This window comes from Podarcis vaucheri (assembly GCF_965113315.1).
Source record: "Podarcis vaucheri genome assembly, chromosome: 1".
NCBI lineage: Eukaryota > Metazoa > Chordata > Lepidosauria > Squamata > Lacertidae > Podarcis > Podarcis vaucheri.
In genome coordinates this window covers 78,680,682-78,708,570 of record NC_138759.1, presented here as the reverse complement: position 1 = coordinate 78,708,570, position 27,889 = coordinate 78,680,682, and the positions used below count along the sequence as shown (strand labels likewise).

Below are 27,889 nucleotides of genomic sequence, written 5' to 3'. Positions count from 1 at the left end.
CAACTGATGATACATATTCAGCCCAACAACTGTAAATGTGCCATTTCAATGCTCCCTGTAAAAGGACTGTGGCACAGCTCAGAGGCAACAGGAGCCCACAGTTCATCCAATATAGGGATGAACTGAAGTGAGTCTCACAAACTCATTCCCTCTCCCTTTTTCAGTTCTTTCACAGTCACAAGGAGGAGATTGGAAGCTTCTGCTTTAACAAACAACAAATCAGTTTCCGATGACATCCAAGCACAAGGAACTGTGATTTAGTTAAACTATGGTTAGTAAGAACATTATAAACATCGTGACCGAACCTGGTCGATATCCATAGCTACTGCTCATGATGGCTGCATGCTACCTACCTCCAGGATCAAAGGCAACCTGCCTCTGCATACCATTTGTTGGGAGACACAAGTGGTAAGGGAACGGCTGCATTCCTCTCCTGCTTGTGGGCTTCCCACAGATATCTGGTGAACCACCATGAGAACATGAAGCTGGAGGAGATGCCCTTGTGGCCTGATCCAGCAGGGCTTTTCGTATGTTCTTAGAATTCTCCATGAACTCAGCTGCAGTGTTGTGCCTGCCAATATGCAGCCAAATGGTTAAGCCTCTGGCAAAGCCTCCCTTGCTATTCGCATGGGACAGACATATTTAAGAGCCCTTGCCTGTATACCAAGTCGTACACAAGAGGCAAGGGCAATAGATGCAGCAACAACACCCTCCCAGAAAGTGTAAGTATGTGGATAATACAAGTGTTACCAATATCTGCTCTCTGTAGAAGTGATTGACAAAACCTGGGAAGACTCAGGAATGATTGTGCACCTGCTGTTCTACAGTGGTGGTGTCAAGAGTCCCTGCCCTCTATCATCTATTTCATCAACCATACAAATTTCTCTATCTTCATCTTGTTTGCCAAAATTGCTAGTTGAGGTGCTAGTCTTCTGATTTTGAATAAGATGCAGCTAGCAAAAATATCCCCAACAGCATTATTCAATGACTTCATTCACTGCACAAGGCTGAAAGCAACCAATTGGTGTGAATATGCAAATAGGCCACTCTGCCCAGCCAGCTGCTTTCACTAAGCCTCACCTGTTAGCACAATCCTAAGCATAGCGATCCAACACTAACTCCCAATGAGTTCAGAGGGGTTTGCTCCTAGGAAACAATCTGTATCTCCTTATTCTAACATGAAAAGAAAAGTATTATGTAATTTAGCTCTATTTTGACACCAGTCAATATATCATTTCAATCAATATATTACATTACCTTTGTATCCCTGTTGCGGTTATGACCTTGGAAACACGTCCATATCTCCCCACAGATATGTTGCTGTAAACAAGCCATTGCTGTAAGCAAGCCACACCTAATAATTTTACTGGTACACCTGCTCATCACCACCCCAAATATTGGGGGGTCCTGTTCTCCGCCCCACTAAGGTCACTTGTAGCCATACCTTTGACATTCTTCATTACCATAATTTGCAGGGAAGCTCTCACCTCTAGCCTTTCTAAGTATCACTTTTTATTACCCACTATTTACAGCATGGCAGGCGGCCAATAAAGCTCTCAGGGGAATTCTGCATCCTTACATAGTTTGCAAAGAATCTTCCTTTGTCTTTGAACAGCACAATTCAATGTCAAATCTCTTAAAATTTTCAACTTACAATTTATTATATCAAACCTCCTTTAGTGTGTAAACCGACATAAAAGACCCACTCAAGATTCTTTTAAAGACGTTAAGGGCACACAGCCTGATTTTAGAGTCAGTTTTGAAGATATTTCAATATGTCCTCATTGACACAAAAGGAGCTGTTACATTTGCACTTTCACTGAAGTTAATCTATGAAACGTTTGATGTGCTTCTCTCTTAGTTTCATAGGGCAAATAGTTACGCTTTGTTATATTTAACTGGAGGACTTCAGACAAACCTAAAAAAAAAAAAATGACTTGCAGATTCTGCAGTTAGGAAGGAAGGAGAGGGAAATGGAATTAAGTTGGAAAGGCAAGAGCACACCCCTTTGAGTGTGCACACCCTGACAGCTGGTAATGGCTTTCTCACCAAAAATGTTTTATCACATAGCTCACACACTAAATTCCACACTAGGCACAAAATACATGTGTGTGACTGAGCAGTTTACCCAGTCTTTCAGAAAATGTCTGATCTCAATATTGCTCAAATTAAAGGCATTTTCGCTATGTGGTAGATAGGGCAGGCAAGGCACTAGCAACTAGGGACTGCCAACCTTTTTGGGCCCAGGAATATATGCAAACCAGAGAGACTGTTTTGAGCACCACACACACAAACCACAGCCAAGCACACACCAAGACCCATTCCACTGGCTACAACCAAATGCTTATTTAAAGCCGACCTTCAGTGTGGGGGAGATGATGATGATGATGATTTATACGCCACCCAGCTGGCCGGAAAAGACCCTGATGTTGGGAAAGATTGAGGGCACAAGGAGAAGGGGACGACAGAGGACGAGATGGTTGGACAGTGTTCTCGAAGCTACAAACATGAGCCTGACCAAACTGCAGAAGGCAGTGGAAGACAGGAGTGCCTGGCGTGCTCTGGTCCATGGGATCATGAAGAGTCGGACATGACTAAATGACTTAACAACAACAACATCTGGCCGGGGCTCCCCAGCTACTCTGGGTGGCTCCCAACAGAATATTAAAAACACAATAAACATCAATCCTTAAAAACTTCCCTAAACAGGGCTGCCTTCAGATGTCTTCTAAAAGTCAGATAGTTGCTTATTTCCTTGACATCTGATGGGAGGGCATTCCACAGGGCAGGTGCCACCACCGAGAAGGCCCTCTGCCTGGTTCCCTGCAACCTTACTTCTCGCAGTGAGGGAACCGCCAGAAGGCCTTCAGAGCTGGACCTCAGTGTCTGGGCTGAACGATGGAGGTAGAGACGCTCCTTCAGGTATACTGGGCCGAGGCTCTTTAAGGCTTTAAAGGTCAGCACCAACACTTTGAATTGTGCTCGAAAACGTAGCCAATGTCGGTCTTTCAGGACCGTTGTTATGTGGTCTCCTCAGTGAGGAGAGGGGACAAAGGAACGTTGTAGGTGCCATGGAAGGCCCCTGCAAGACCATGTGTGCTCGTGGCTGCTATGTTGGCAATCCCAGTAGAAGTATTCAGAAGTGCAAAGGACATATTTAAGCTCAGGAGTGTTGCTGTGTATCTGGGCTACTATTAAGAGGGCTACAATTCCCAAAGCTGACACATAATAAATTATTGTCTGGTGAATGAATTTAATAAGAAGGTATGCTATCCATGTTCTGAATATTCAGCTGGAAATGTCTACAATTAGAGCTTCATTTCATCTGCTGCAGAAATAACTTTCCATATTATTAAAGTTGCTCCTGTGCTAAGAGAAGCAAATTCCACAGCATTATGACCGTATTATTACAAGGCCAGTCCAGGACTCAGTGACAAGGCTGTTTACCCTTTAGCCCATTGCCAGATTTAATTCCAAACTAATTCTATACGGTCTTGCACTTGCCATAATCATGCACATCAGGCAAGAGAATGAAGACATACACATTGAACATAGTTGTGTTGGGGGCTGGAACGTGGGCCTAGGGAGAAGGTTAAGAAACAGAAAGCCCAGGGGGCAGGGTAGCTGAAGGAGAGGGGGCAGAGCAGAAGTAGACAGAAAAGGTGGAGTGGAGACAGGTAGAACATGCAGAGCCCCTGGGTAGGAAAATGTGCCAAAGAGGCATGGGGTTAAAAAGGAGGGACCAGATAGGAAGAAAACCTATTATTTCCATTTGTTTGCTGTGTTTGCATATAAAGTGGGGAGTGTAAGGTGTAACTGCAACCCCCAAACCCAAATTTGTTGTCCCAGGCACTTTTCTCCATTCTTGACTAACTTCTCCCCATATTTGTGCTATGACTTTCAGTTCCATTAAGTGCACTGAATTATCTAACTCCAGGTGAGAATCTAAGTTGGGCAACACCTTAAGTAATACTTTAAGGCGTATTTCAGCAAAGTAAAGACCTAGAGTGTTAGTTGATATAGTGGTGTTTTGTTTTGAATAAGCTTACTGTTGTAGAATTGACTCCAGTACTATTTTAACACACCCTGGTATCTAAACTGCAATGAAGAGTAGCTGAAAATATTCTAAATAATAATAATCAATAAAAATATTGCAATCAGATGGCTCTGTCCTGTCAAACCTAGCCCCAATTTTCACTCAAGACACTAATAATAACAACAAAAGGCAGTTTTCTAGAAACCTTACTTGTTTCCAATTATTGGCTCTCCAGAAGCGCTCAGTGCCGAGTAGTCCATGCCATAAAAATTCAGTCCCAGAAGAATTTTACTTCTCCACTTGGCTTCTGGATCCAGCATTTGAACACACGCCCGCATCCAAGGTAGAGGGGAATTAGGGCCAGGCCTGGAGATCAACAGCAAAGAAATAAAATATGATGTCAAGGGACAGGTTTCAAAAAGAAGCAAAAGCATCTTAAACCAAACCTTTGCTGTAAGGAGATCCATAATCCCCAAAACAAACTGTATTGCTTGCTAGGAGAAAGGAACATAGAAGTTGTCTTATAGTGAGAGTCAGGCCCATTGGTCCATCAAGCTCAGTATTGCCTACACTGACTGGTAGCAACTATTCAGGGTTTCAGACTAGAGACATTTGCAGACCCACCGAGAGATGTCAGGGATTGGTCATGGGTATTTCCTTGGATACTGAATGGATATTTCTAACACTCCCGTCTTGGAGAGACAAACTGTAAGATAAAGGTACCCCTGACTGTTAGGTCCAGTCACGGACGACTCTGGGGTTGCACGCTCATCTCACTCTATAGGCCAAGGGAGCCAGCGTTTGTCTGCAGACAGCTTCCGGGTCATGTGGCCAGCATGACTAAGCCACTTCTGGAGAACCAGAGCAGCTCATGGAAACACTGTTTACCTTCCCACCGGAGCGGTACCTATTTATCTACTTGCACTTTGACGTGCTTTCAAACTGCTAGGTAGGCAGGAGCAGGGACAGAAGAACGGGAGCTTATCCCGTCGCGGGGATTCAAACCGCCAGCCTTCTGATCAGCAGCAAGCCATCACATACTGTTTCAGCAAACATTACTTAATTAACTTTTGCACTTGTTTCCATTGCTGTTATTTCATGTTTGATTACATTTTATATGGTTTTCTTATATTGTTTTTATCTTGTAAGCCACCTGGATTGGGCATTTTGCCTAGGAAAGTAGGATATGGATGTTAGCATAAACAAGTATATAGAACCACTCAGAAGCAATGTTTATAAAAGAACATAGAAAATTATACAGTCTTATATCTCTAAAAAGGCATGCTGTATTTCTGTACACACCAGTGGCCTTGTACCTGGCACTGCTCCAGTAAAGGTAAAGGGATCCCAGACCATTAGGTCCAGTCGTGACCGACTCTGGGGTTGCGGCGCTCATCTCGCTTTAATGGCTGAGGGAGCCGGCATACAGCTTCTGGGTCATGTGGCCAGCATGACTAAGCCGTTTCTGGCGAACCAGAGCAGCACACGGAAATGCCGTTTACCTTTCCGCCGGAGCGGTACCTATTTATCTACTTGCACTTTGACGTGCTTTCAAACTGCTAGGTTGGCAGGAGCAGGGACCGAGCAACGGGAGCTCACCCCATAGTGGGGATTCGAACCGCCGACCTTCTGATCGGCAAGTCCTAGGCTCTGTGGTTTAACCCACAGCGCCACCCGCATTCCTCAAGAAGTGTAAGAACCCCCCAAAATCAGTGCCCTTTTGAAATCATTAGTTAAAATCAGTGCAGTTTTGAAAGGGTCAGTCTGTCGTTTCAATTAAAAATCACATTTAATTGTATCTGAACATAGACAAAAAACTTGATCACAGGCACCATCATGCAAAATTTAGTTACAGTATCTCAATACGAGTCCAAATGCATAGCAAGCAGCTTTCTAAAATATATAGATGTACACAAAAGTAGGTCCAGCATTCTTCACACATACAGTTTTTCTAGGTTCCAAACATGTCATTTTATATTTGTATTTTCAAGTACGCTTCAACCAATTCAAGTAAAGTGTTGCTATTGTTTTTTTAAGAAAGAATCCTTGCATCCTTGACAGTTTGCCTTCTGTTGTAACATTTTCCTTGCCTCTTTTCAATATGCCTATCATTGGTGGAAGGCATCTGAAATTTTAAAAGTCCTAAAGGAAAAAAAGCAGTACATTGTATGTAATATGGAATTCTGTTTGTACATTTCTTGGACAAGCCACTGGATGATTTCCCTTATCTTGTGTGCGCACTTCAAACTGACAGTCGAGATAACTAGATACAAATCCTTAAGACGCCATTTGATAAAGTGGGAAGAAAATATAAGGGTGTATAGAGAGCAACTGTCAGAACTGTTTCAAAGCAAAGAGGGAGAAAACGTAAAATGCAAGATTCCTTTTTTAGTTCTTCATCCTCAGAAGCCATATTGGACAGGGATTTTAGAGGCTTATTTGCCAATCCAAAAACAGATATAAGAAAAGCTAATACAGGCAAGCCCAAAAGAATGGCAGCCAATGGATGATATCCACCTAACCAGGCATTGCCAAACTTGGCCCTCCAGCTGTTTTGGGACTACAACTTCCATCATCCCTAGCTAACAGGACCAGTGGTCAGGGATGGTGGGAATTGTAGTCCCAAAACAGCTGGAGGGCCAAGTTTGGCAATGCCTGAACCATACTCATACTAGACCAACGGTGGGTATTGCCCAATATATTTACTATGAAATCTCAAATGAAATACTGAGGTGGGGAGAAATATACCATAAATAAAGATAATAATGAAGTAAAAAAAAAAGAAAGAAAAAAAGCCTGGAATCTGCCCACTCCTCTTCTAAAGGGTACTGATTAATTAGGATTTCTGTGAGCTCCAGGTATGTTTCCTGTTGTCACTACTACATCCCTAAAATCCAGTTCAGTATACTATTGCTTTCCACTGTCATTGCCTTACCGTTGAGGCGCTGAATAATCGTATGTCATGAGGCTGAAGCTGTCCACTATTGGGGCTAGCTGATCAAATTCTTTCTTTGTGAAACTTCCCAGCTGGTTGGTTCTTTAAGAGAGAGAGAGAGGGAGGGAGGGAGGGGGAGAGAGAGAGATGTTTATTTATATAAGGTCATCAGCATGCCTGGTGCTTTACAGAATACAAGAGGACCAGTCCCTGCCCTGAGGAGCATACATTCTTTACATTTGACACAGGGGAATCAACAGAAGTAGGGTAAGCTGGGAACAAAGATGCAGTAGTTTCAGTTGCATAAGGACATAGTCAGAGACTGGGCTGGATCAAACCAAAGGCTCATCTAGTACAGCATTTTGTTCTCACACTGCCTACCAGATGCCTATGGGAAGTCCACAAGCATGGGAAGTCAAATAGTATTCTCCCTCATTTACAGGCTCAGTAACAGTACAACAGGGTAACTAGCAGGCTGCCAAACGTTTCACAGAAAACATGGGCTTTGAGGAGGGATTTGAAGAAAGTGTATCTCCTCCCATTTGTTCCTCACATGGGCTTTGAGGAACTCTGGAAATGGCTTTACCCCTGGCCCTGAGAATTCCCCCACTCCATCCACTTAGGCCTAGACCCAACTGAAGTTAACTGGGACATCTGTAACTCTTCTTTGGGTATGAACCAAGCTTCTAAATGTCTTGGCCAGGAAGGGTTAGAGTATTTTATGGGGAAACCGGGAACTAGAGATAATGTGCTCAAGTTCCAGAGCAACATATATTACTGGGCTTCTTGTCTGAAAATCCTGACCTTGGGTGGATGGGGAAATAGAAGAAAGAAGATCAGAGGACTTTGCTTCTGCACTTGGAAGTACTTTACATCCTGGTTCTAAATATTTGCACCCCTATATCCAACTGTGATGGAATCACAATTCCCTTGCAGTAGTTAAAATATCAAGCTAGTACCATTGAACTAGTCTCAGCTACAGAACTTTGTTGGTGATTGCAGCCTTAAAATGAGGGCACTGGTTAATGTTTTGGTTACCTCTGGACTAAGTTTACATTTAAATGGAAATGAATCCCAATCTTTCCCAAAGGTTCAGGACGAATCAACATTTTGAGACGTCAGACTATGGGAAATATGTCCAGTGCCAGGAAAAACCCACACTGATGTGGTCCAATCAGACACTTGCATTCTGCCTTCCCCACCCAGGCCAACATAACCCATAAGACTTGTACTTTTGCCGCTGCCACTTTTTTGGCTTGCTCCCGAAAAACTGTGTTGCACTGCAGCCTCAAGATGGAACTAGATGTAATGCTACTCACACAAGTATTTATTTATTTGTTTATTTGGTTCCAGTAATGAAATGCCTCCCATAAAAGATCTTGAAGAGGTTTCACAGCGAAGACAAAAAAAATAATCAAAACTATTCCATATGTACACAAACAAATTCAAATCCAATACAGAAACAGGGTAGGATAAAAGGTTTGTTGAAAGAAAAAATGTATTTACTAGGTGCCAAAAAGACAACAGAAGCAATGCCTGTCAAATCTGTAACGGGAGGGAATTCCAAAGAGGAGGTGCCACCATGCTAAAGGTCCAATTCTTTACATTTGTGAAGATGGTATCTGCAAGAGACTTCTTTGGCTGATTGCAGTGATGGATATAAGGATTGAGATAATATTTTAGGTATCCCTTAGCTCAGCAGCAAATTGGCAGCCAGTGTAACTACAGTCACAACAGCGTGAATGGCATTTTCACCGCAGAGAAATAGCAGGCAGGGGCCACTCCATGCTTCCTGTTTGCACTGGGAGGGAAGTTTCCATTTATGTTAAAAGAAGTTTTCTTTACAATGCAAACAGCAGGTGGGGAGGGGGAGGAATAAGAGCCACACTGGAACGCCAGCCTTGGGCAAAAATTCAAAGCCCCTTTACCCAACCCCAGCCAGGGTCCGATCTGGATCTTGTACCCCCACCCACCCAACAATTTACTTATTAGAGACCCATTCATGAAATTGTTAATTGTGTCAATGGTATTGTGTCCAGTTCGGTCTCTAGACAAACATGCACATACACACACCGAGTAGAAATGCAGCACAGTTATGCATTACCTGGTACAGCCTCCAGCCTCCAGATTGCTGCTGCACAGCCAGGTGCAAGGCTTCACTGCCAGACTATTTATTCCAAGGCAGGCCCTTCTGTAAGTAGACACAAAAGTCTGCCACTTATGGCTCCGTGTGGCTGTACTCCAGAAACAGCCCGTGGAGACAGGGAGGGCGAGAGATGAACTTGTGGATGCTTACAGGGAAGGCACAGAAGAGCCTGTCCTGGTTACCGTATTTTTCGCCCCATAAGACGCACTTTTTCCTCTCCAAAAATGAAGAGGAAATCGGGGTGCGTCTTATGGGGCGAATGCCTGCAAGCCTTGCGCGCCCGGCAGGAGGTCCCACCGGGTGCGCGAGGCTTGGGGCGGCAGCGGACTGCTAGCTTCTAGGTGCGCGCAAGCAGTCCGCTGCCGCCCCAAGCCTCGCGCACCCGGTGGGACCTCCCGCCGGGTGCGCGAGGCTTGGGGCGGCAGCGGACTGCTAGCTTCTAGGTGCGCGCAAGCAGTCCGCTGCCGCCCCAAGCCTCGCGCACCCGGTGGGACCTCCTGCCAGGTGCGCGAGGCTTGGGGCGGCAGCGGACTGCTTGCGCGCACCTAGAAGCTTGGGGCGCGCTGAGCTCAGCACGCCCCAAGCTCCTGTTATAGCGCAGCGATCCGCTAGCCCTGGGAGAGCCCCGCGGCTCTCCCAGGGCTAGCGGACTGCTTGCCGGCACGCAGAAGCTTGGGGCGCGCTGACCTCAGCTTGCCCCAAGCTTCTGGATTAGCGCAGGGGTCCGCTAGCCCTGGGAGAGGCGCCCGGCTCTCCCACGCTAGCGGAGACCTTGCCGGCACGCAGAAGCTTGGGGCGCGCTGAGCTCCGCACGCCCCAAGCTCCTGGTGTAGCGCAGCGCACCTGGGGGGGAAATAAAATTTTTTTCCTTTATTTCCCCCCAAAAAATCTAGGTGCGTCTTATGGGCCGGTGCGTCTTATGGGGCGAAAAATACGGTAAATGGCTTGACCATGTGGGGCATCCAAGATTTCACCCTTAGTCTCTATGGAATGCATGACTAAAAGGGCACCATTTTTAGGACAACCTGTTTGAGCATATTCACATGCAAAAAAAAGGTCTGTTAATTTCAGTGAAACCCACTTTTGAAGTATCTACACAGCCAGTATATTTCTAATACACAAAAATGCTATGTTCCTTGAAACTGAGCTTCTTTTAAAAAACGAAATTACCCAAGTGCATTCACAATACATTCAGAACACAATAGAAGCTAACAGACCAGAGCAGAAACAGAGCATCGGTTTTTCTACTGAATATAGAAACAGTCAGAAACTGACATTAAATTAATAGAAAACAAGCACATTACCAGTCTTCTGTTTACATACACGCATTTGAATTTTTTGCCTTGTTCAATTAAAGGGTTCCAACACGGAAACCTCAGGCCTAAGCTGCTATTAAAATAAAATCTAACCCTTTGGAATCATTTAATTCTTACACAATTCTTCTTCACAGCCAGTCTCCAGAAGTGTTAATTTAGTCATGAAGCATCATTTTAAAAAAACAAACCAGGACAAGTGATTAACAGCTGCATTTCTGAGCACACTTTCCTCAGTGGAAGCACCACCACTGAAAACAATGAGAATGTATCCTGAATAAACATGCATAGAATTACATGGCGCATCTATCATTATTATTGCGTAACAGGCCATGTGAGATACGAGACAGGCAGATTACAACTGCTACAACCAGCAACTGCTTACAGAATGTCAAAATTGGATTATTAATGATAATATTTAATTACAGACGGCTGGCACCTTTCCCTACTAATTGTAAAAGGCAATATAGGAAGCCTCATGCACATACATTTGTACCCACATAGGCCCTCTTCAGAATGAAGCCAAACACATAGTAGCAGGGGTGCATGTTTGGGAGATGCAGATGTGCTTAGGGGCAGGGCCAACCGTATGCATTCTCACTACCCCCCCTTATGCATTCAGTACCCATTGGTACCATATGCTTGAATAAGTCTAGTCAATCTCCTCCTTCTGTGCAATCTGCAGACTGTATTTAAGTTTCGTTCAGGTCAGCTCCTTCTAACAGGTATCTGAAGTCAAATGTTAAATAGTGAAAACCATAGAAGAGGATCATTACAAGATAACCAGTCAACCAACAAAAACCATGGTTGTGGAGCTAAAGATTTCTTAAACATTATGAAGTACTTTTCTTCTGTATAAATATTTTTAAATGGTACAAGAAAGGTATTTGAACACGGAGATTGCAATCCATGATAGTAATTCCGGGTACATACCTATATGGTGCCTAAATGCTTTAACCCATGGAGCAAACACCAGCAGCTGGGAAAAGAAAATTTGGGGAAACAGCAAGCATGGAATGGTTAACTTCTTCTTCCTACAGCACAACCTTGATCCAATCTTCAGCCTCTCAATTGGCATTCTGATTTTTAAACATACATGTCCCATGGCACATCTACTTTGGCAATAACAGGCAATACTTTGACTAATAGTAGGAAAGCTACAATATAAGCACTTGGAACTGGATTCAACTTACCCATTCTGCCAGTGGGAGCCAGTGTAAGGACTCCTGCTAGCACAATGGAGCTTCCCCCACCCACTGGGTTGGGAGAACCCCCAAAACAACTCATGGGGGGGGGGGAAAGGGTGACCATTCAATTGGGCAAGCAGAAAGATCATCATTAATATTCCAATTGTGACATTCAAAAGATTGTGCTGACGGATCAATCTCGTAAGTGCTACACTGAACGATCTTTAATTACAGAAGTTGCAGTAAGAAAGAAGAAACACTTTCACATGAAAAGTTGGGAACGAGAATACAAGCCACTTTAAAACTAAGTGTTCCCATTTCATGGGGCCATAAACTGCACTATGATGTAGTAATCAGCCCCAAAATAAATTCAGAGAAACAGATATCTTAGCCAGTGATAGGAAAAACAATTGAGACTCCCGCTGCACCTTAAAAGCAAACAAATTTTAGGGCAGGTATATTTTTAATAGTTACAAAAGAGGCTCCAAAGCCTAGCCTCAAAATATAAATTAGTTAGATGAGAAAGGTTTGAGGGGCTGGGGAACCAGAACATTCAACCAGCTGAGGCACTGCATTAGAAGCTAAAAACCACTTATCTGCTTAAAGGGTAACACAAATGCAATTTTGCACTGTCATCTCATTGGGCTGAAAGGGTATGTGCAACGATGCTGAACTAAAAATATGCCTGAGTGACATTTTTCAGTCAGGTCAGCAAGCCCAGAATATAAAGAACACAGTGGCAACAAAGGCAATTTGCCTCTGACAAGAGTTTAACGTGCGAGTGACTACTTTCTTTTGATGTACGCTGCAGCCACCTCATGTTCCAAGAACCAATAATTTAGTTGTCATATTAAGGAGCAGCACTTTCCCAACAGGAGTTCAAACATAAATTAAAAGCAGTCACCCCTTCCGGGACTTACTTGCACCCATCAGTCTTCGTAGCAGTTATCTGGCATTTGCTGCACATTTAAATGGCAAGCACTGTACGAATGCGTAAAATGAAGGGCATCTGTTATGTTACAACAATCTAAGTGCCTAGAGGCAAAACAATTTCTTCCCCCAAACACTGCAATATGCATTTGCAATGAATATATTGTTATCATTTCAGAGCGGGGGCAGGAGAGGAATATAGCTTCCTTTTATCATGCACTGCATTTTATTGTGCATTATATCACTTTACATAGGTTAGAGGAGCATAGCATTTAATGAAGCTGGGATGCATCTTTGTTAAGCCAAGGAAAATATTTTAATAAGCAACTTGTAACCTAAGTAACTCTTCCCCACCTACTTTATTATTGATTACACTAATTACTTGCAGCACACACATAAGGATCCCAGATAACTTGAAGAGAAAAAATATTTTCAATAACGCTCATCAGATGAATCACATGAATAATGAGCTTTTATTTTAGCTGTCTGATTATTATTTAGTTGAGACCAATACTGCCTCTAGGTGCAAAGCAAATGACATACTCTAACTTAATATTCTCTTAAGTCAAGCATAGGAAACCTCTGGCTCTCCAAATGTTTTGATGTACTAGAAATCCTATCATTGCTTGCTACTGAACATGCTGGCTGGGGCTGATGGGAGTTAGAGTCAAACAACATCTGGTAGGCCACAGGTTCCCCATCCTGGATTATGTGATTAGGATAGGCATGCTGTATTTTATTAATTACATCTGTATAGCACTCTTGAGAGTCCCATGGACTGCAAGAAGTTCAAACGTATCCATTCTGAAGGAAATCAGCCCTGAGTGCTCACTGGAAGGACAGATTGTGAAGCTGAGGCTCCAATACTTTGGCCACCTCATGAGAAGAGAAGACTCCCTGGAAAAGACCCTGATGTTGGGAAAGATGGAGGGCATAAGGAGAAGGGGATGACAGAGGAGATGGTTGGACAGTGTTCTCGAAGCTACCAGCATGAGTTGGACCAAACTGTGGGAGGCAGTGGAAGATAGGAGTGCCTGGTGTGCTCTGGTTCATGGGGTCACAAAGAGTCGGACATGACTAAACGACTAAACAACAACAACATAGCACCTTGGAGACATTTGGGTGTAAGGGGAGTTTTAAAAATGTCAATACCTACATCGGCATGTGGTCTTCATGGCCAGTCTTCAGGCCAGCAGCAACAGCATAAGGACACAGTGACCACTGTTCTCTCACTTATTCAGGCAGACAGAATTAGCATGTGGTCACAATAGCCAGTGTTCAGACCAGCAGCACCACCAAGGTCACAATTGTCAGTCTATCTCCATCAGGCATAAAGACACGTTGGTCAGTCTCCCTGAGAAAACCTTGTCCTTTATCTGAATATGAGAGTGCCAAAGCTCTCACACCTAGTTCAGATCGCCTCAGTTCTTGCACCACTGGCACCCACTCTGAGCTCTTTATGTGAAGTAGCTGCCAAATGCGTAGCCAGATAGCTTAAGGACTGCTGCAAACCGCCTTTGGATATGCACTGGGCTACCAAAAAAAGTTATGCATACAGTGGATCACTCCAAGCTGCAGCTGGCATGCAAATAAATTGGAATTTGCCACCACACCATTGGAGATCCATCTGTATCAATCCTAAATTGTAGTTCCCTAATGAGATGGAACTTACTTAGGGAGCAGATTTGTAGAAACTGCCCATGTAGATACACCCAGTTAATGTGTCACTCAGCTCTCCACAAATGCCACTGCAAAGATGAGATGCTAACAAAATCTAACACAGGGCTTGTCAGTATCATGCCTGTGAGTGCACATGTACCCACAAAGGCCTTCCATGGAGCCCACAGGTTCCCCTCCCCTTACCATACTGAAATTAGGCTTGTAGCCAATATAACCAGTGTGGTATGTGCTTGGCTGCAGTCGGTATGGCGCGCACAACCTTTTTTCTGGTTTGCAAATGTGTCAGGGGCCCAAAAAGTTTGGTGACCCCAGGTCTAAAGTGCAACCCAGCATTCCTGGCATGGAATCCTGTGGGAAGCGGGTCAGGAACTGAGGAAAGGGAAGGATGTGAAGCCAGATGGGCCCTCCCCCTACCAACCAAGACACAGGTGGACTGAATGCCCCTTAGCACAGGACACTCAGTAAACTATGTTGAATTGTGGGAGTACCTGCTTTTCCTACTTGCCCCATCATTTCCAGCTGATTTGGGAACAGCTGCTGATCTGTTTTGATATGGTTTTAGGAGGGCTTTGAGGTATCCAGTTCAGTTTCCTTTTCTAATGCCAGTGTTAGCCCAGGGCTCGGAGTTAACAATTCCTTGTGGGAACAGTATATTGCAAGTCTTTAAAGAAATGGGAGTGCCTAATCACCTCATCTGTCTCCTGAGAAATCTCTATGTGGGACAAGAAGCTACAGTTAGAACTGGATATCGAACAACTGATTGGTTCAAAATCGGGAAATGAGTACAAGACTGTATATTGTCTCCCTGCTTATTTAACTTATATGCAGAATTCATCATGCGAAAGGCTAGACTGGATGAATCCCAAGCCAGAATTAAGATTGCCGGAAGAAATATCAACAACCTCAGATATGCAGATGACACAACCTTGATGGCAGAAAGTGAGGAGGAATTACAGAACCTTTTAATGAGGATGAGAGAAGAGAGCGCAAAATATGGTTTGAAGCTCAACATAAAAAAAACGCTAAGATCATGGCCACTGGGCCCATCACCTCCTGGTAAATAGAAGAGGAAGAAATGGAGGCAGTGAGAGATTTTACTTTCTTGCGTTCCAGGATCACTGCAGATGGTGACAGCAGCCACGAAATTAAAAGATGCCTGTTTCTTGGGAGAAAAGCAATGACAAACCTAGACAGCATCTTAAAAAGCAGAGACATCACCTTGCCGACAAAGGTCCGTATTGTTAAAGCTATTATTTCCCCAGTAGTGATGTATGGAAGTGAGAGCTGGACTATAAAGAAGGCTGATCGCTGAAAAATTGATGCTTTTGAATTATGGTGCTGGAGGAGACTCTTGAGAGTCCCATGGACTGCAAGAAGATCAAACCTATCCATTCTGAAGGAAATCAGCCCTGAGTGCTCACTGGAAGGACAGATCCTGAAGCTGAGGTTCCAATACTTTGGCTACCTCATGAGAAGAGAAGACTCCCTGGAGAAGACCCTGGTGTTGGGAAAGATGGAGGGCACAAGGAGAAGGGGATGACAGAGGACGAGATGGCTGGACAGTGTTCTCAAAGCTACAAACATGAGCCTGACCAAACTGCAGGAGACAGTGGAAGATAGGAGTGCCTGGTGTGCTCTGGTCCATGGGGTCACGAAGAGTTGGACTAAACGACTAAACAACAACAACAACATCATTAGCATATTTACCAATGTAACCAATAGTTGGTTATTATACAGGGTTGGGAGTAGAAAAGACAACCCAGGAAGCTGATCTTAAAAGCATTTGAGAAAAACTGGCTCAGACATAGCTGGTAAAACGAGAGGCAGGTGGTGGGGAAGGGGGGAATCTCTCACAGGGAATGAAACTAATTGCTTTACTGGTACCTAGCAAAAAATAATACACAATTTCAAAACAGGAAAACACTTGGTAAGGAATTTCTGCTGGGCAAATTTCATTGACCTCTGTATCTAATTGGTCTTTAAACCTGATTAGACCAACCTTTTTTCTTTTCTTTTTTTTACAACTAGGGAATAATTGGATCAACCTTTTATTAACAAAGAAAACCGAGGGAATAATTAGTTTAAAGACAGAAGCATATGTGTAGAATATGTGTTGGGCTTTTTGCACGAAAGCCAAGCAAATTCCTCTCTGAAAGTGATACCATAAGATACAGAATGAAAAACTTGAGTCAATGGGCTTGAATAGCAAAACTATATGTGGGATACATTAAAGATACCATTATACCCTATGATGAAATATACCCTTTCACTGAAATGTTTGTGTTTTTTGAAAGTGAGGTCAAAGATTAATGCAAAAAAGGTGGGGGGTTGCTGCTCCATAGGAGAGTGCAATCTTCACTTTGGAAGCAAACCACCTATGAATTATCTGACTCATGACATTCCCAGAACCACCATTATACAGGGGACAGTTATCTGAGGGCATGCACGGTATAAAATGAAATTGCTTAATACAATGTAATAGCTCAGCAGCTTCGTACATGGAATTAACCTTGCTCCTTAACTGCTGCCTCTGCCCATTTGGAGCTCATCTCAAAATTTTAAAAGAAAGATGACAACGAAACAGATGCCCTTTGGTGAAGAGGGAAGAAAAGCTCTGCATGCTACCAAGCGGATGACTTCTTTTAAGAGGCAAAGAAGCTTCCATTTTTGATATTACCCAAAAACACTTTAAAATAGTGAGCATAAAACTAAAGCAATTCAGCATGGAAGCGAAAAGAGAGAGATGAACATTACCGGCTGCTCCTCCATACAGGCTTTTAACATAATTTCAGCTGATTTTTGTCTCCTTTTTCAAACACACCTAAAGAGAAGGCCTAATTTTCTGTGAATATTCTATGCTGATTTGAAGGGTCTCATTCGTATAAGTGATTAAAGCCCATAAGCTAGCTGGTGCTCCAGCTGAACTATCCTCAGTTTATCCAGTAATCTAAAATACACATAATGTGCATACAAATTGCTGTGTGCATGCATGAAGGGACATTTCATGAGCCATAACAATCACCATGACTCAAAGTCACCCTGCTATATATGGGTACAGCCATAGGACTACAACCCGTTCTTCTGAATTGCATCCAGACTTACCGTATTTTTCGCACCATAGGACGCACTTTTTTACTCTTAAAAAGTAAGGGCAAATGTCTGTGCGTCCTATGGAGCGAATGTGTGGTCCCTGGAGCCAAATTGCCGGAGTGCGGCATGCTCTTGGACTGCTCTTTGGTGGTGGTGGTGGAGCCGCGCTCTTCTGCCGGCAGCCTCGGCTTCCCCCTGCAGCCCCGGGAAGCTTTGGAGCAATGGGAGGGCTGTGCGCCCATCCCCCGCGCTCCTGGGCTGCTGAATGGGGGTGGGGGGTGCTGCTCTGCCAGCAGCCTGCCCTTCCCCTCAAGCTTTGGAGCAGTGGGCAGGCTGTTCGCTGAGAGAGGGGAGGAAGAGGACGGAGAGGTGGGGGACCAAGAAGCTGGGTGAAGGGAGAGGAGGTACCATAGGTTGCCGTGAGTGGAGAGTGATGGTAGAGGGCAAAGGAGAGGGAGCAGTGAAGGGGAGAAATTGCAGACGTCACCTGAGGAGTTTGGGTGAAAGGGATGGAGAGGAGAAGGCTGGAAAAGGGAACTGTTCTGCTTGGGGGGGGGAGAAAAAAGTGGGGAGAAGGAAAGCCTCCCAAGCCCGCAGCTGAGAGGCTCTGCTCAGCTGTTTCTTGACTGTAATTCAAGTAAAGGGACTGTTTGCGAGCAGCAGGCTGAGAGAGGGGAGGAAGAGGACTGAGAGGAAAAAATGTGGCATTAGCAATGCTTTGGATGGAAACGAAGATGGTATTTTACATGAAGATAGCGAAGAAAGTGATGTCAGTGATTGTGAGCAACTGAGCTCCATAAATTCTGACTCTAGCAGTGATGAGTTCTTGGGGTTCACAGAAGACTAGAAGAGTACTCAAACCTTAAAGTCTCTCTTCATTTGTTAATGACAGTGATGATGGTTCTTAATGCCATTGTTGACTGCTGTTCACTTTACATGGCTGTAATATGATTCTGATATACCGGTTGTTTATTAAATACAGTCGCTTATACAACATTTGATTCAGAATATTTTTTCCTTGTTTTCCTCCTCTAAAAACTAGGTGCGCCCTATGGTCGGGTGCATCCTATAGAGCGAAAAATACGGTAAATCTTTCTGTAAAACACTTTGAGGTTTTTCACAATCAAGCAATGTGTAAATTTTATGAAATAAATAAAAACAGCAGCCAAAAATACAACCATTAATGATAAAATGTAAGAGCAGCCCCACTGGACCATGCCAAAAGGTCAATTCAATCCTGTTTTCAACTTCCCACAATGCATACCCAGAAGTAGAGGCCCAGAAGTGGAGTTTGAAGGCAGTAGCTATCTCCTTCTGATATTCCTCAGTGGTATACTACTGCCACCTGGAGATTCCGCTCAGCCATAGTGGCTGCCATTGGTAGACCTCTCCTCCATACATTTGGTCAAATTCCCTTTTAAATCTATCTAAACAAAGGGCCATCTCCACAACTTGCGGCAGTGAATTAACTAAAACAATGATGCACTGTGAAAAGTGGTCTTCTCTCCTCGCTCCTCTGCCTCCCCACCAAAACAATCCTGGCTCTGTAAAAAAGAAGCCCTCATTTGAAAGATATATCCAGTCAGCACAGCTGGATATTTTGGAACACTGTGTTTATGATATTGTACACCGTGTCTGCATTTCAGTGTCGTGAAGCCATATAAGATTGTTTGAATATTACTGTATATTCCAAAAGCTATAAGCCCTAAGACTCATTATTGGTAATAAATACATAAAAATCATATCCATGTTGTAGAAATGCATGGTGTTTATTTACTAGCTTGACTTCATTTATTCTTTTGCATCTTCTGATTCTATGGTCAATCCATTTCAGTAACTGAGCACAAGGAATCATATGTGAGAAACTTCTCTTCATCCACTACCTCCCTACCATGCATAAAGTTATAGACCTATATTATATAAATAATAATAATAATAGTAACAATTTATTTATACCTCGCCCATCTGACTGGGTTTCCCCAGCCACTCTGTGTGGCTCCCAACAGAATACAGTCATATCTCTTGTTGCGTTTGCTTCACATTGCAGCTTTTCGGGTTGCGAATGCAGCAAACCCGGAAGTGTATATTTCTGGGTTTCACCACACGCACATACGCAGAAGCGTTCTGCACACTTCGCACATGCACAGAAGCGCTCTATCACGCGCCACACTTGCGCAGAAGTGCCACTCTAGTTGCGGACTTTTCGGGGTGCGAACAGCACCCTGGAACAGATCATGTCTGCAACTAGAGGTACCACTGTATTTAAAACACGTTATCTCCCCCCCAAAAAAAAACTCAGTTCTCTTTTGACTAAATGAAAAAGCTCCAAAGAGCAGGAGTGTGGCTAAGTACCTAAAAGCACAGGTCCATGACTCCAATTTCCATTAAAAAATTGCATATGCTACTTTATATCTGTAGGTGTCTATATTAAGAAATTAAGATGGTAAACAGAGGTCTCACCAGCACTGCAGTTCATGGTGCACTCAGTTATCCAATCTGCAAAGTTTTTTAAAAAATTAAAGAGAAGGAGTAGGAGACCCAGGGCTCAGGTCTCCTGACTCACCCCCTAACAATGCTCCTGTGCCAAACATTTGAAGCCCTTTTTCTGGCATTCAGAAAGAACGTGTGAGGGATCAAAGTGTGGCAAACATGCAAGCCTTCCCCACCCTCCAATACATAGATTCATAGACCTATAGGTCAGGGCAATACATTTTGGGTATATAGGCATCCCCCCCCACTTGCGCACAACCACATATACATGTGACGCTGGGGCCAGCACTGGTGGTGGGCCCGTTCCTATCCCAATACTTGGGCACCTTTGCCAAGAGAGTTTATTAAAAGCTTTTTGAAAGTCCAAGTATATACAATCTAGATACACCATTTGCCATTTTGCTGTTCAGACTCCACAGATATCCTTCATGTGGGAGGGATAGGAAATTCAGCATTCAGAATTTCCTAGTAAAAGCACAGGTCTTCACTTTCTTTGAACCACACTCATCAGGACCTTCACACATCAAGAGTTATGGATACTACATTCAGTAATTATGGCAAAACACATGGTCATTACACACATAGCATGCATACAAAAACATAACCACGGTCTGGGAGGAAGAGGGCTTTTCTGTTTTTTGTTTGTTTGTTTATCTGACTTTCAAAAGCCATCAACAGGCAGTAGAATTGCTGCTCATCTCATTAAACTGAGAAAAGCTAACAATCCGATAAAGTTTATTTTGCTGAGACTGCATAGCTTTAATGTGCTTTCTTCAAAGTTGTGAGGTGTACAAAAGGTAGAGATAAAAGACAGCTGCTGAATTTTAACTTTCGACTATACTTGTCCTGCTCCCCCCCCCAAAAAAACCCCACAAACAATTGTTTTGCTCAATCAATAAGCACCCTCCCAATCTTACAAATGCTTTCCTATAGTGAGGACAGCAAACTAAACCGTCAAACTAAAGCACTGCAGGTGTGATGAGACTGAACATCTACCTACTTGAAGGCTGCATTTCCAGGATACAGTGGTACCTCAGGTTACATACGCTTCAGGTTACAGACACTTCAGGTTACAGACTCTGCTAACCCAGAAATATTGCCTCAGGTTAAGAACTTTGCTTCAGGATGAGAACAGAAATCGTGCAGCAGCAGCAGGAGGCCCCATTAGCTAAAGTGGTGCTTCAGGTTAAGAACAGTTTCAGGTTAAGAACGGACCTCCAGAACAAATTAAGTACTTAACTCGAGGTACCACTGTACTACTTGTGCTTCTTTCCAAATGGAGGAAGCCTTTTCAGTGAAACCAACAAGCCGTAGAAAGTTTTTATTGCAGGTTACTGGAAATGTTCTGATAGACAAGGAGAGTAGTAAGTTATATCATTGCTTTTAATAGCCAAGCAAATATTACTGTTTTACTGCTTGTCTGCAAGTGGGTTCACCCTTGAGGGCAATAAAAATCCCTATAAAAGAAACACAGACTACCTGTCCGCATCTGTGATGTTATTTATGATGTACACTCAATTGAAAGCAGCCTTTAATGTCCCTGCTTTCTAAATAAACGTATCGTCAACACTTGCTAACATCCAGTATATATCACATGAAGTAGATACCTCTTTCCTGAATTGCTGGGATGAGTTGCAGACTACTCCAAGTTCTGGTTCAGTACTCCAATTCTCTCTCCTAATAAGTGGTGTGCTGTATCAGGCACTCAAAATCTCCATGGTACTTTTTACTGGACAACACCTACAACAGAGTTGACATACGTCCAGTTTCTGCCCGACATGTCCTCTTTCTCAGCGTAAAAAATCCTGTCCATAGTAGGCAAAATGCCTGTGTTTTTTTGTTTACGTGTGGCAACACAGTCTTGCGCCCATAGCTTAGTTGTAGAGTACATGCTTCACATGTAGAAAGACCCAGGTTCAATTTCTGGTAGCGGCAAGCCCTCTCTGAAACTTGGAAGAATCACTGATGGACAGTAGAGACAACAGTGAACTAGAGTGTGTGTGTGTGTGTGTGTGTGTGTGTGTGTGTGTCATACAGTGATAAGCTATGTAAACTTTTTTTCCCCCTCTCCTAAAATACAGTTTTTAGCTCAGATTATTTTGACATGCTGGGATCACCCAGGAAGGCTGAAGAATGAGAAAGTGTATATGTTTACATTTTGTGTATATGTATACTTTTGTATAAGGGACGTGGGTGGCGCTGTGGGTTAAACCACAGAGCCTAGGACTTGCCGATCAGAAGGTTAGCGGTTCGAATCCCCGCGACGGGGTGAGCTCCCGTTGCTCGGTCCCTGCTCCTGCCAACCTAGCAGTTCGAAAGCACGTCAAAGTGCAAGTAGATAAATAGGTACCGCTCTGGCAGGAAGGTAAACAGTGTTTCCGTGCACTGCTCTGGTTCGCCAGAAGTGGCTTAGTCATGCCGGCCACATGACCCGGAAGCTGTACGCCGGCCAATAAAGCGAGATGAGCGCCACAACCCCAGAGACTGGACCTAATGGTCAGGGGTCCCTTTACCTTTACCTTTTTCTCATAGGCATAGGTGGGAATGTGAACTTCTAAAGTCTACATATTGTACGGGTATTTACAATGAGAGTTGTCGTAGGGAAGTCGGCAAACGTGTTCCTCTTTTCACTCTTCAAAATATGGCAACCCTAACCTACAATACATTCTAGCTGCAATGCTAGAATGCAGATGAAGCTGAACTCCAACTCCCATCTGCCCTAGTCAGTTTTGTCAATGGTCAGGGATGAGAGAAGTCATGGTCCTACAACATCTGGAGGGCACCACGTTGGTTATTCCTGGGATAATACATCACTTTCCCCAGGTATTTCTTCTTGCTCCCCTCCACAGTATTTCTAGATGCAGCACCCTAAAACTCTCCCAGGGGAAGTCAATGAGAGCTGTCAACATCTATGGGAGTGAAAGTGGTAAAACACCGAAGGGCCCTGGAGAAAAGGCCCTCTCTGTATGTGCAACTTTCTATCCTGTACATTGAAAACTGGCATGTCAGGGAAAAGCTTTCTCCTCACCGTGCTAGTTTTCACACTCTAAAGTCATGTGAAACCCACACTTGCCATTTGAAGTGGTACACACCAGGAACAGGTTTACCATCTCATCTGTCATTTATGACAACTAGGCCCAAGAGATACACTGGAGTGCCATTTATATATGCAGTACTATCGACTTCATAGGGCTGCTGTGAGAAGAGAAAATCTGCAAAGCCCTTCAAACAATGCTGTATGCTAATTTTGTGTTTTGCATATTGAAAATTAATGCGAAATTGTGGTAGTGAGTTGCCCAAGGCCACACAGTGAATCACTTGTTCAGCAGAGATTAGAATTGGCACTTCTCAGTTTTTTAATTATGTCAGATTTCTGTATTCCACCTTTCCATCAAAAACAATCACATGTCTAAGGCCAGCACTGAATCCACTATAAACATTGGTTATTCCACCAATTATGCCTACCCTGAATTCACTCAGCGTAAAAACCTTGTGGAAGAACCTGCAAAGGTAACACAATTTTGATACTTTCCAGTTTCCCTCAATGTGCCTTTGGTGGAATTTAATGAAATATATTGCATTTTCCAGATGTTAATTACCCCCGCGCCCCCCTTAAGTACCAGTATTTTTCAAGCCCTTATACTCTTCCTTTAACATAGCATTTTTCATCAATTTGATCTTAATGTGAACTGAATTGGTATGACAGCAACCCATTAAAAAAGAGCATCTAACTATGCTCTTCCTTTTAGGTTTTAATCAGGGCATAACACAAAAGAAGCACTGTTTTAGCCACTGGGGGTCCTGCTCAAAAGGGTGATATTTTACAAAATAGTCTCGGTCTACCTTATCAGACTTCTACCAGATATGGAGTCTACAAATGTTATTTGATTCTTTGCCATATCATTTTCTATGCCTTTTGCTGAATGGCTGATTAAATCTACTCCAAGTCCAACACATGAAGGATATTAGATTATTAAAAGTACACTTTCCATCATTTGTAAAGGTTAGACCCAAATTGATTCTAAAGTGACAATGAATAAAGATGACATAGTATTAAATATGCCAATGAAAAGCAGATTCCAGCAGGAGCTCAGTAATTCTATGAATCTAATTTACCACATATTGCCAGTCTAGCACTTAAAAAAAAAATCAAAGAGACAAATGAGAATTTTTATGGATTCCGCCTACAAGGCAAGAGGAAGTCCTTTCAAGCCAGTCAGCTAAACCATAGTTCAAGATGCTGGGTGTGAAGAGTGCTTTCCTTGTATGAGAAACAAGCGCCTCAGTTTTGAATCTATGTAGTGCCAACATGTGTGGCATTTTACTGAACAACATGAACAAAAAACACAGGTCTGTACCAAGAAGTTCATGATCAGGGCTGTTACGCATGCTACAATTCTGCAGGAGGAAAAATATGCAATGTGTTCATAACTCAGCTCCTTGAAAACGTCACCTTTCATACACGCAAGACACTTCCTAAACCTTGCAGTTGCAACAAACATGCTTGAACATATATGGGTGGGCATTGCCAGCTGAAATCTCAGGGGGGCAGCCAAACAATCAGGGGAGAGGCTAAATTAGCCTTCAGTGCTCCATGTCCTTCTCTACTATGAAATTGTACATGTTTATGCAAATAATAATAATATCAAATAGGGGACGCGGGTGGCGCTGTGGGTAAAACCTCAGCGCCTAGGGCTTGCCGATCGCATGGTCAGCGGTTCGAATCCCCGCGGAGGGGTGAGCTCCCGTCTTTCGGTCCCAGCTCCTGCCCACCTAGCAGTTCAAAAGCACCCTTAAGTGCAAGTAGATAAATAGGTACTGCTTTATAGCGGGAAGGTAAACGGCGTTTCCGTGTGCTGCGCTGGTACTGGCTCGCCAGAGCAGCTTCATCACGCTGGCCATGTGACCCGGAAGTGTCTCCGGACAGCGCTGGCCCCCGGCCTCTTAAATGAGATGGGCGCACAACCCTAGAGTCGGACACGACTGGCCCGTACGGGCAGGGGTACCTTTATCTTTACCTTTTAATAATATCAAATAAATTACACGAAGTAAGAAACTAGGAAAATATACTTGATTTTCATGATTTATACTGACTGTGCTATTCTGCCTTTCTTGGTACAATATTTGGATTACCTGGGTGCCTCTCCCTGTGCACAACCCACATCACCCCCAAATCTGCGTCAGGGGGTTGGGAGAACCCCCAGAACAAATTAAGAGAGCACGCAGGAGGGGAATAGCGTTCTTTTGTGCAAGGGGAAATCTCCTTGCTAACAGGACGTTCCCCTTAGCATGCAGTGATTACACTTTAATCCAATTATGATAAATCTAATAGGCTGGAAATCAGATTATATTGCCACAGTGGTTTCCACTGGCCTTAAACATGGCAGGATTCAGAACTATTTGTCATTCCCTGTCCCCTCTAATTTCAGTATAATGCACTTCAGGGGAAGTGCTCAAAAATATGCTTGAGACCAAGAAGCTGCTTATGGATTTCCAAAAGGCCCTTATGCAGAGATCCACAAAAGAATATTCATTCTTAGTAATAATGTACTCTGCAGGGCAGCTAATGCTCTGTAAAAGTCACTCCATTTGAGCTGGCTTGTCCACAATTGTCCACTGAAAAATACATGTACGTACCAAATCATGTATAGCAATTCTAGCCAATTCTATTAAGTCAAGGGGGCAAGAGAATATTAAATTTGTGAAATTGCCTACATTCTACTTAACATTCAAAATATATAAATGCATTTTGCAAAGTCTATTGTTTGCTGCAATTATCCTAGATCTTGAAAAGAATGCATTAGCTTCATGATAAGCTTTGTGGTAATAATGACTGATAATGTAGAAGCTGCAAATGTGTTTAAGAGCACTCATTTGCTTTCTGTAGCAGACTACAATTAACAAGCTGGAGCAATCTGCTTTAAATCTAAAATAAGAAGATAAAAACTTGACTGATCCATGTTTCGGCAGTTCTTAACAGGGATGTGCTGGCCTCCTCGTATTTTTGTATTAACAACCTTGTGCTGTGTCCAACATATAAAAAGGTATATACAGTATATGGTATGGCTAACAAAAATAATTACTCAAGAAGAATGAAGAATCTCAACAGGAGTTTTAAATATATTTTTTTCAAACTTTACTTCTGCATAGTCTCTCCCTTCAACACAAATATGAAGATGCAACTACCTAATTGAGCATTTTAAATGCTGAACTGTGAGGTGCTCTATTGTTCTAAAATTGTCTTGATGGATTGTGCTTTAGTTGTGTTGTTGCATTTTATTTTGAATGCCGCCTTGGGATCTAAAAAGATGGACAGTTTGAAAATAATTTAAATGAATAATAATTCTACAGTATCCTGTGCACTGAGCAGCATCCTGTACAAGGTGACAGGGCCGGGGCTCTTGCACTGATGTACCACAAGCAGCACAGATGTTTCACACATGCAAATGCAAAGGCCAGTGCAGCTGTGCTCTGTAAGGCCTTACACAACAGAGAAGTAGTGTATGAGGGCAACACACTGGAGGATCAAGTACAGGAAGAGAGAGGCAAGGCTATCAACAGAACAAACTACTGGGTGATGCAACTGACTCCAACATCACAAGTACTGAGGTTTGAAGGCCCATACCCTTAGCAAGCTACAGGACCCAGACTATGAAAGGGTGACAGTATTGCTTACCCCTTTGCAGGCACTGACAGGACTGAGCTGTAGGTCTGCATGCCAAGAAGGAGGCTGAAGTTATTTTAAACATCTATTCAAAACTCAGTTTCAGCTGCCAACACTGAAATATGTAAGTTCTGTATCCTCTTCATCAGACGCCATTGAGCAATTGAAACTATTCACTAATACATATGGCTAAGAAGGGCTAATGTTTCATCTAGCCAGCACAGGGATTGCATAGTTCCTCCGCCAAGAGTTTAAACTCTGTACAAACCATAAAATTATGAATCCAGGGAGATTTTTTATACAAATAAATAAGCACTGGGGAGATGAAGAAGGTCAGATTAAATGCAGGTATGTACTGCACAACTGGCCAATTTTTATTACCATGTGCTGTTCAGTTTGCGATCTTCCTTTCCAGCTGTTTTGTACTAATGAAGGCAGCTACTTTGCTTAATTATTACAAAACAATTTACTGTGAAATGGGCATTAGCAAAATTAAACATGTGGCAGGAAGCAAAGGAAATTAAGTTACATGAAGATGGTCTTTTCGAAGTGTCTGCACTCCTTCTTACATCTCCTCATTTGACCTGTGTTTACTGCAACTATACATGATGGTTTAGGACAAGGGCAGGGGTGGGGGCACCTCCAGAAGTTGCTGGACTCCAGCTCTCCATCAGCCCCATCCAGTACGATCAGTGTTCAGATGGTACAGAAACTGTAGTCCTGCAACATCTGGATGGCACCACCTTAGCCACCCCTAGATTAGGAGATGTATGGTCTTGCCTACCATTACAGATCTTATTTCCTTCCAAAATTTTATAATCCATTTATCAATATAAAGACTCTAATTAAAGTCATTTCCTTAGCACTGTTTGGTATACATACCACTTGATAGTTCTTTTGCTCACTTGCTTCAATATTTATTAAGTGCCTTGATTGGGGTTTCATAATGAATACATGCTTCTTGCCCAGGGGGATTAAATCTTAGCACAGACACATTTCCTAATCCAAGCCTCTTAAATGTGTCCCTCTCTTCTTCCCCAAGGTGCTGAGCCTGGCATTTTTCTCCAGCGGTGAAGAGGGAATACACGCTTCGCTTTTTAGGCTGCATATATGCGCTGGTCTCTCAGCAAACATTAAACCCAAGTAGCTTGAATGAAGCTGAAAATAGATTCATCTGGGATTTTCTTTGAAAATAAGACACTCACCCTGGCATGACAGTGGGAGGGATAACAAGCATCAGCTTCAGCCACGCCTGATGCAAAGCTTCTGAGAGGTGAGTGAGCAAGTGAATCAGACCCCTGTAACAAAAACATGGTGTTAGGTCTAGAAGTAAGAAAACTAAATCGTGGAACAACATCATTTTCTTTTTTAAAAAGGTTAGGAAATACTCTTCCTTCATTAAACGCTGAAGATACACT

General features: G+C 43.2%; 1 protein-coding gene and 1 long non-coding RNA gene across 16 annotated transcripts in view; one reads left to right on the top strand and one right to left on the bottom strand.

Annotated features, from left to right (window-relative positions):
- Positions 1-27,889, bottom strand: part of CHID1 (chitinase domain containing 1) — a 131,244-nt gene that overhangs the window by 76,230 nt on the left and 27,125 nt on the right. For 12 of the 15 annotated variants that reach the window (XM_082230490.1, XM_082230493.1, XM_082230489.1 and 9 more), the window contains 3 exons: positions 27,677-27,769; positions 6,972-7,073; positions 4,247-4,402 (listed from right to left, as the gene is read on the bottom strand). In XM_082230490.1, coding sequence (XP_082086616.1) covers positions 4,247-4,402; positions 6,972-7,073; positions 27,677-27,769 — 351 coding nt within the window. Of the gene's footprint in view, positions 1-1,080; positions 1,174-4,246; positions 4,403-6,971; positions 7,074-27,676; positions 27,770-27,889 lie in introns of all 15 variants that reach the window. The other 3 variants (XM_082230486.1, XM_082230487.1, XM_082230485.1) reach the window with 2 other exon arrangements.
- On the top strand, positions 17,330-18,311 carry LOC309536597. Its single transcript, XR_014221661.1, has 2 exons — positions 17,330-17,686; positions 18,011-18,311. It is a non-coding gene; the product is annotated as an uncharacterized lncRNA (long non-coding RNA).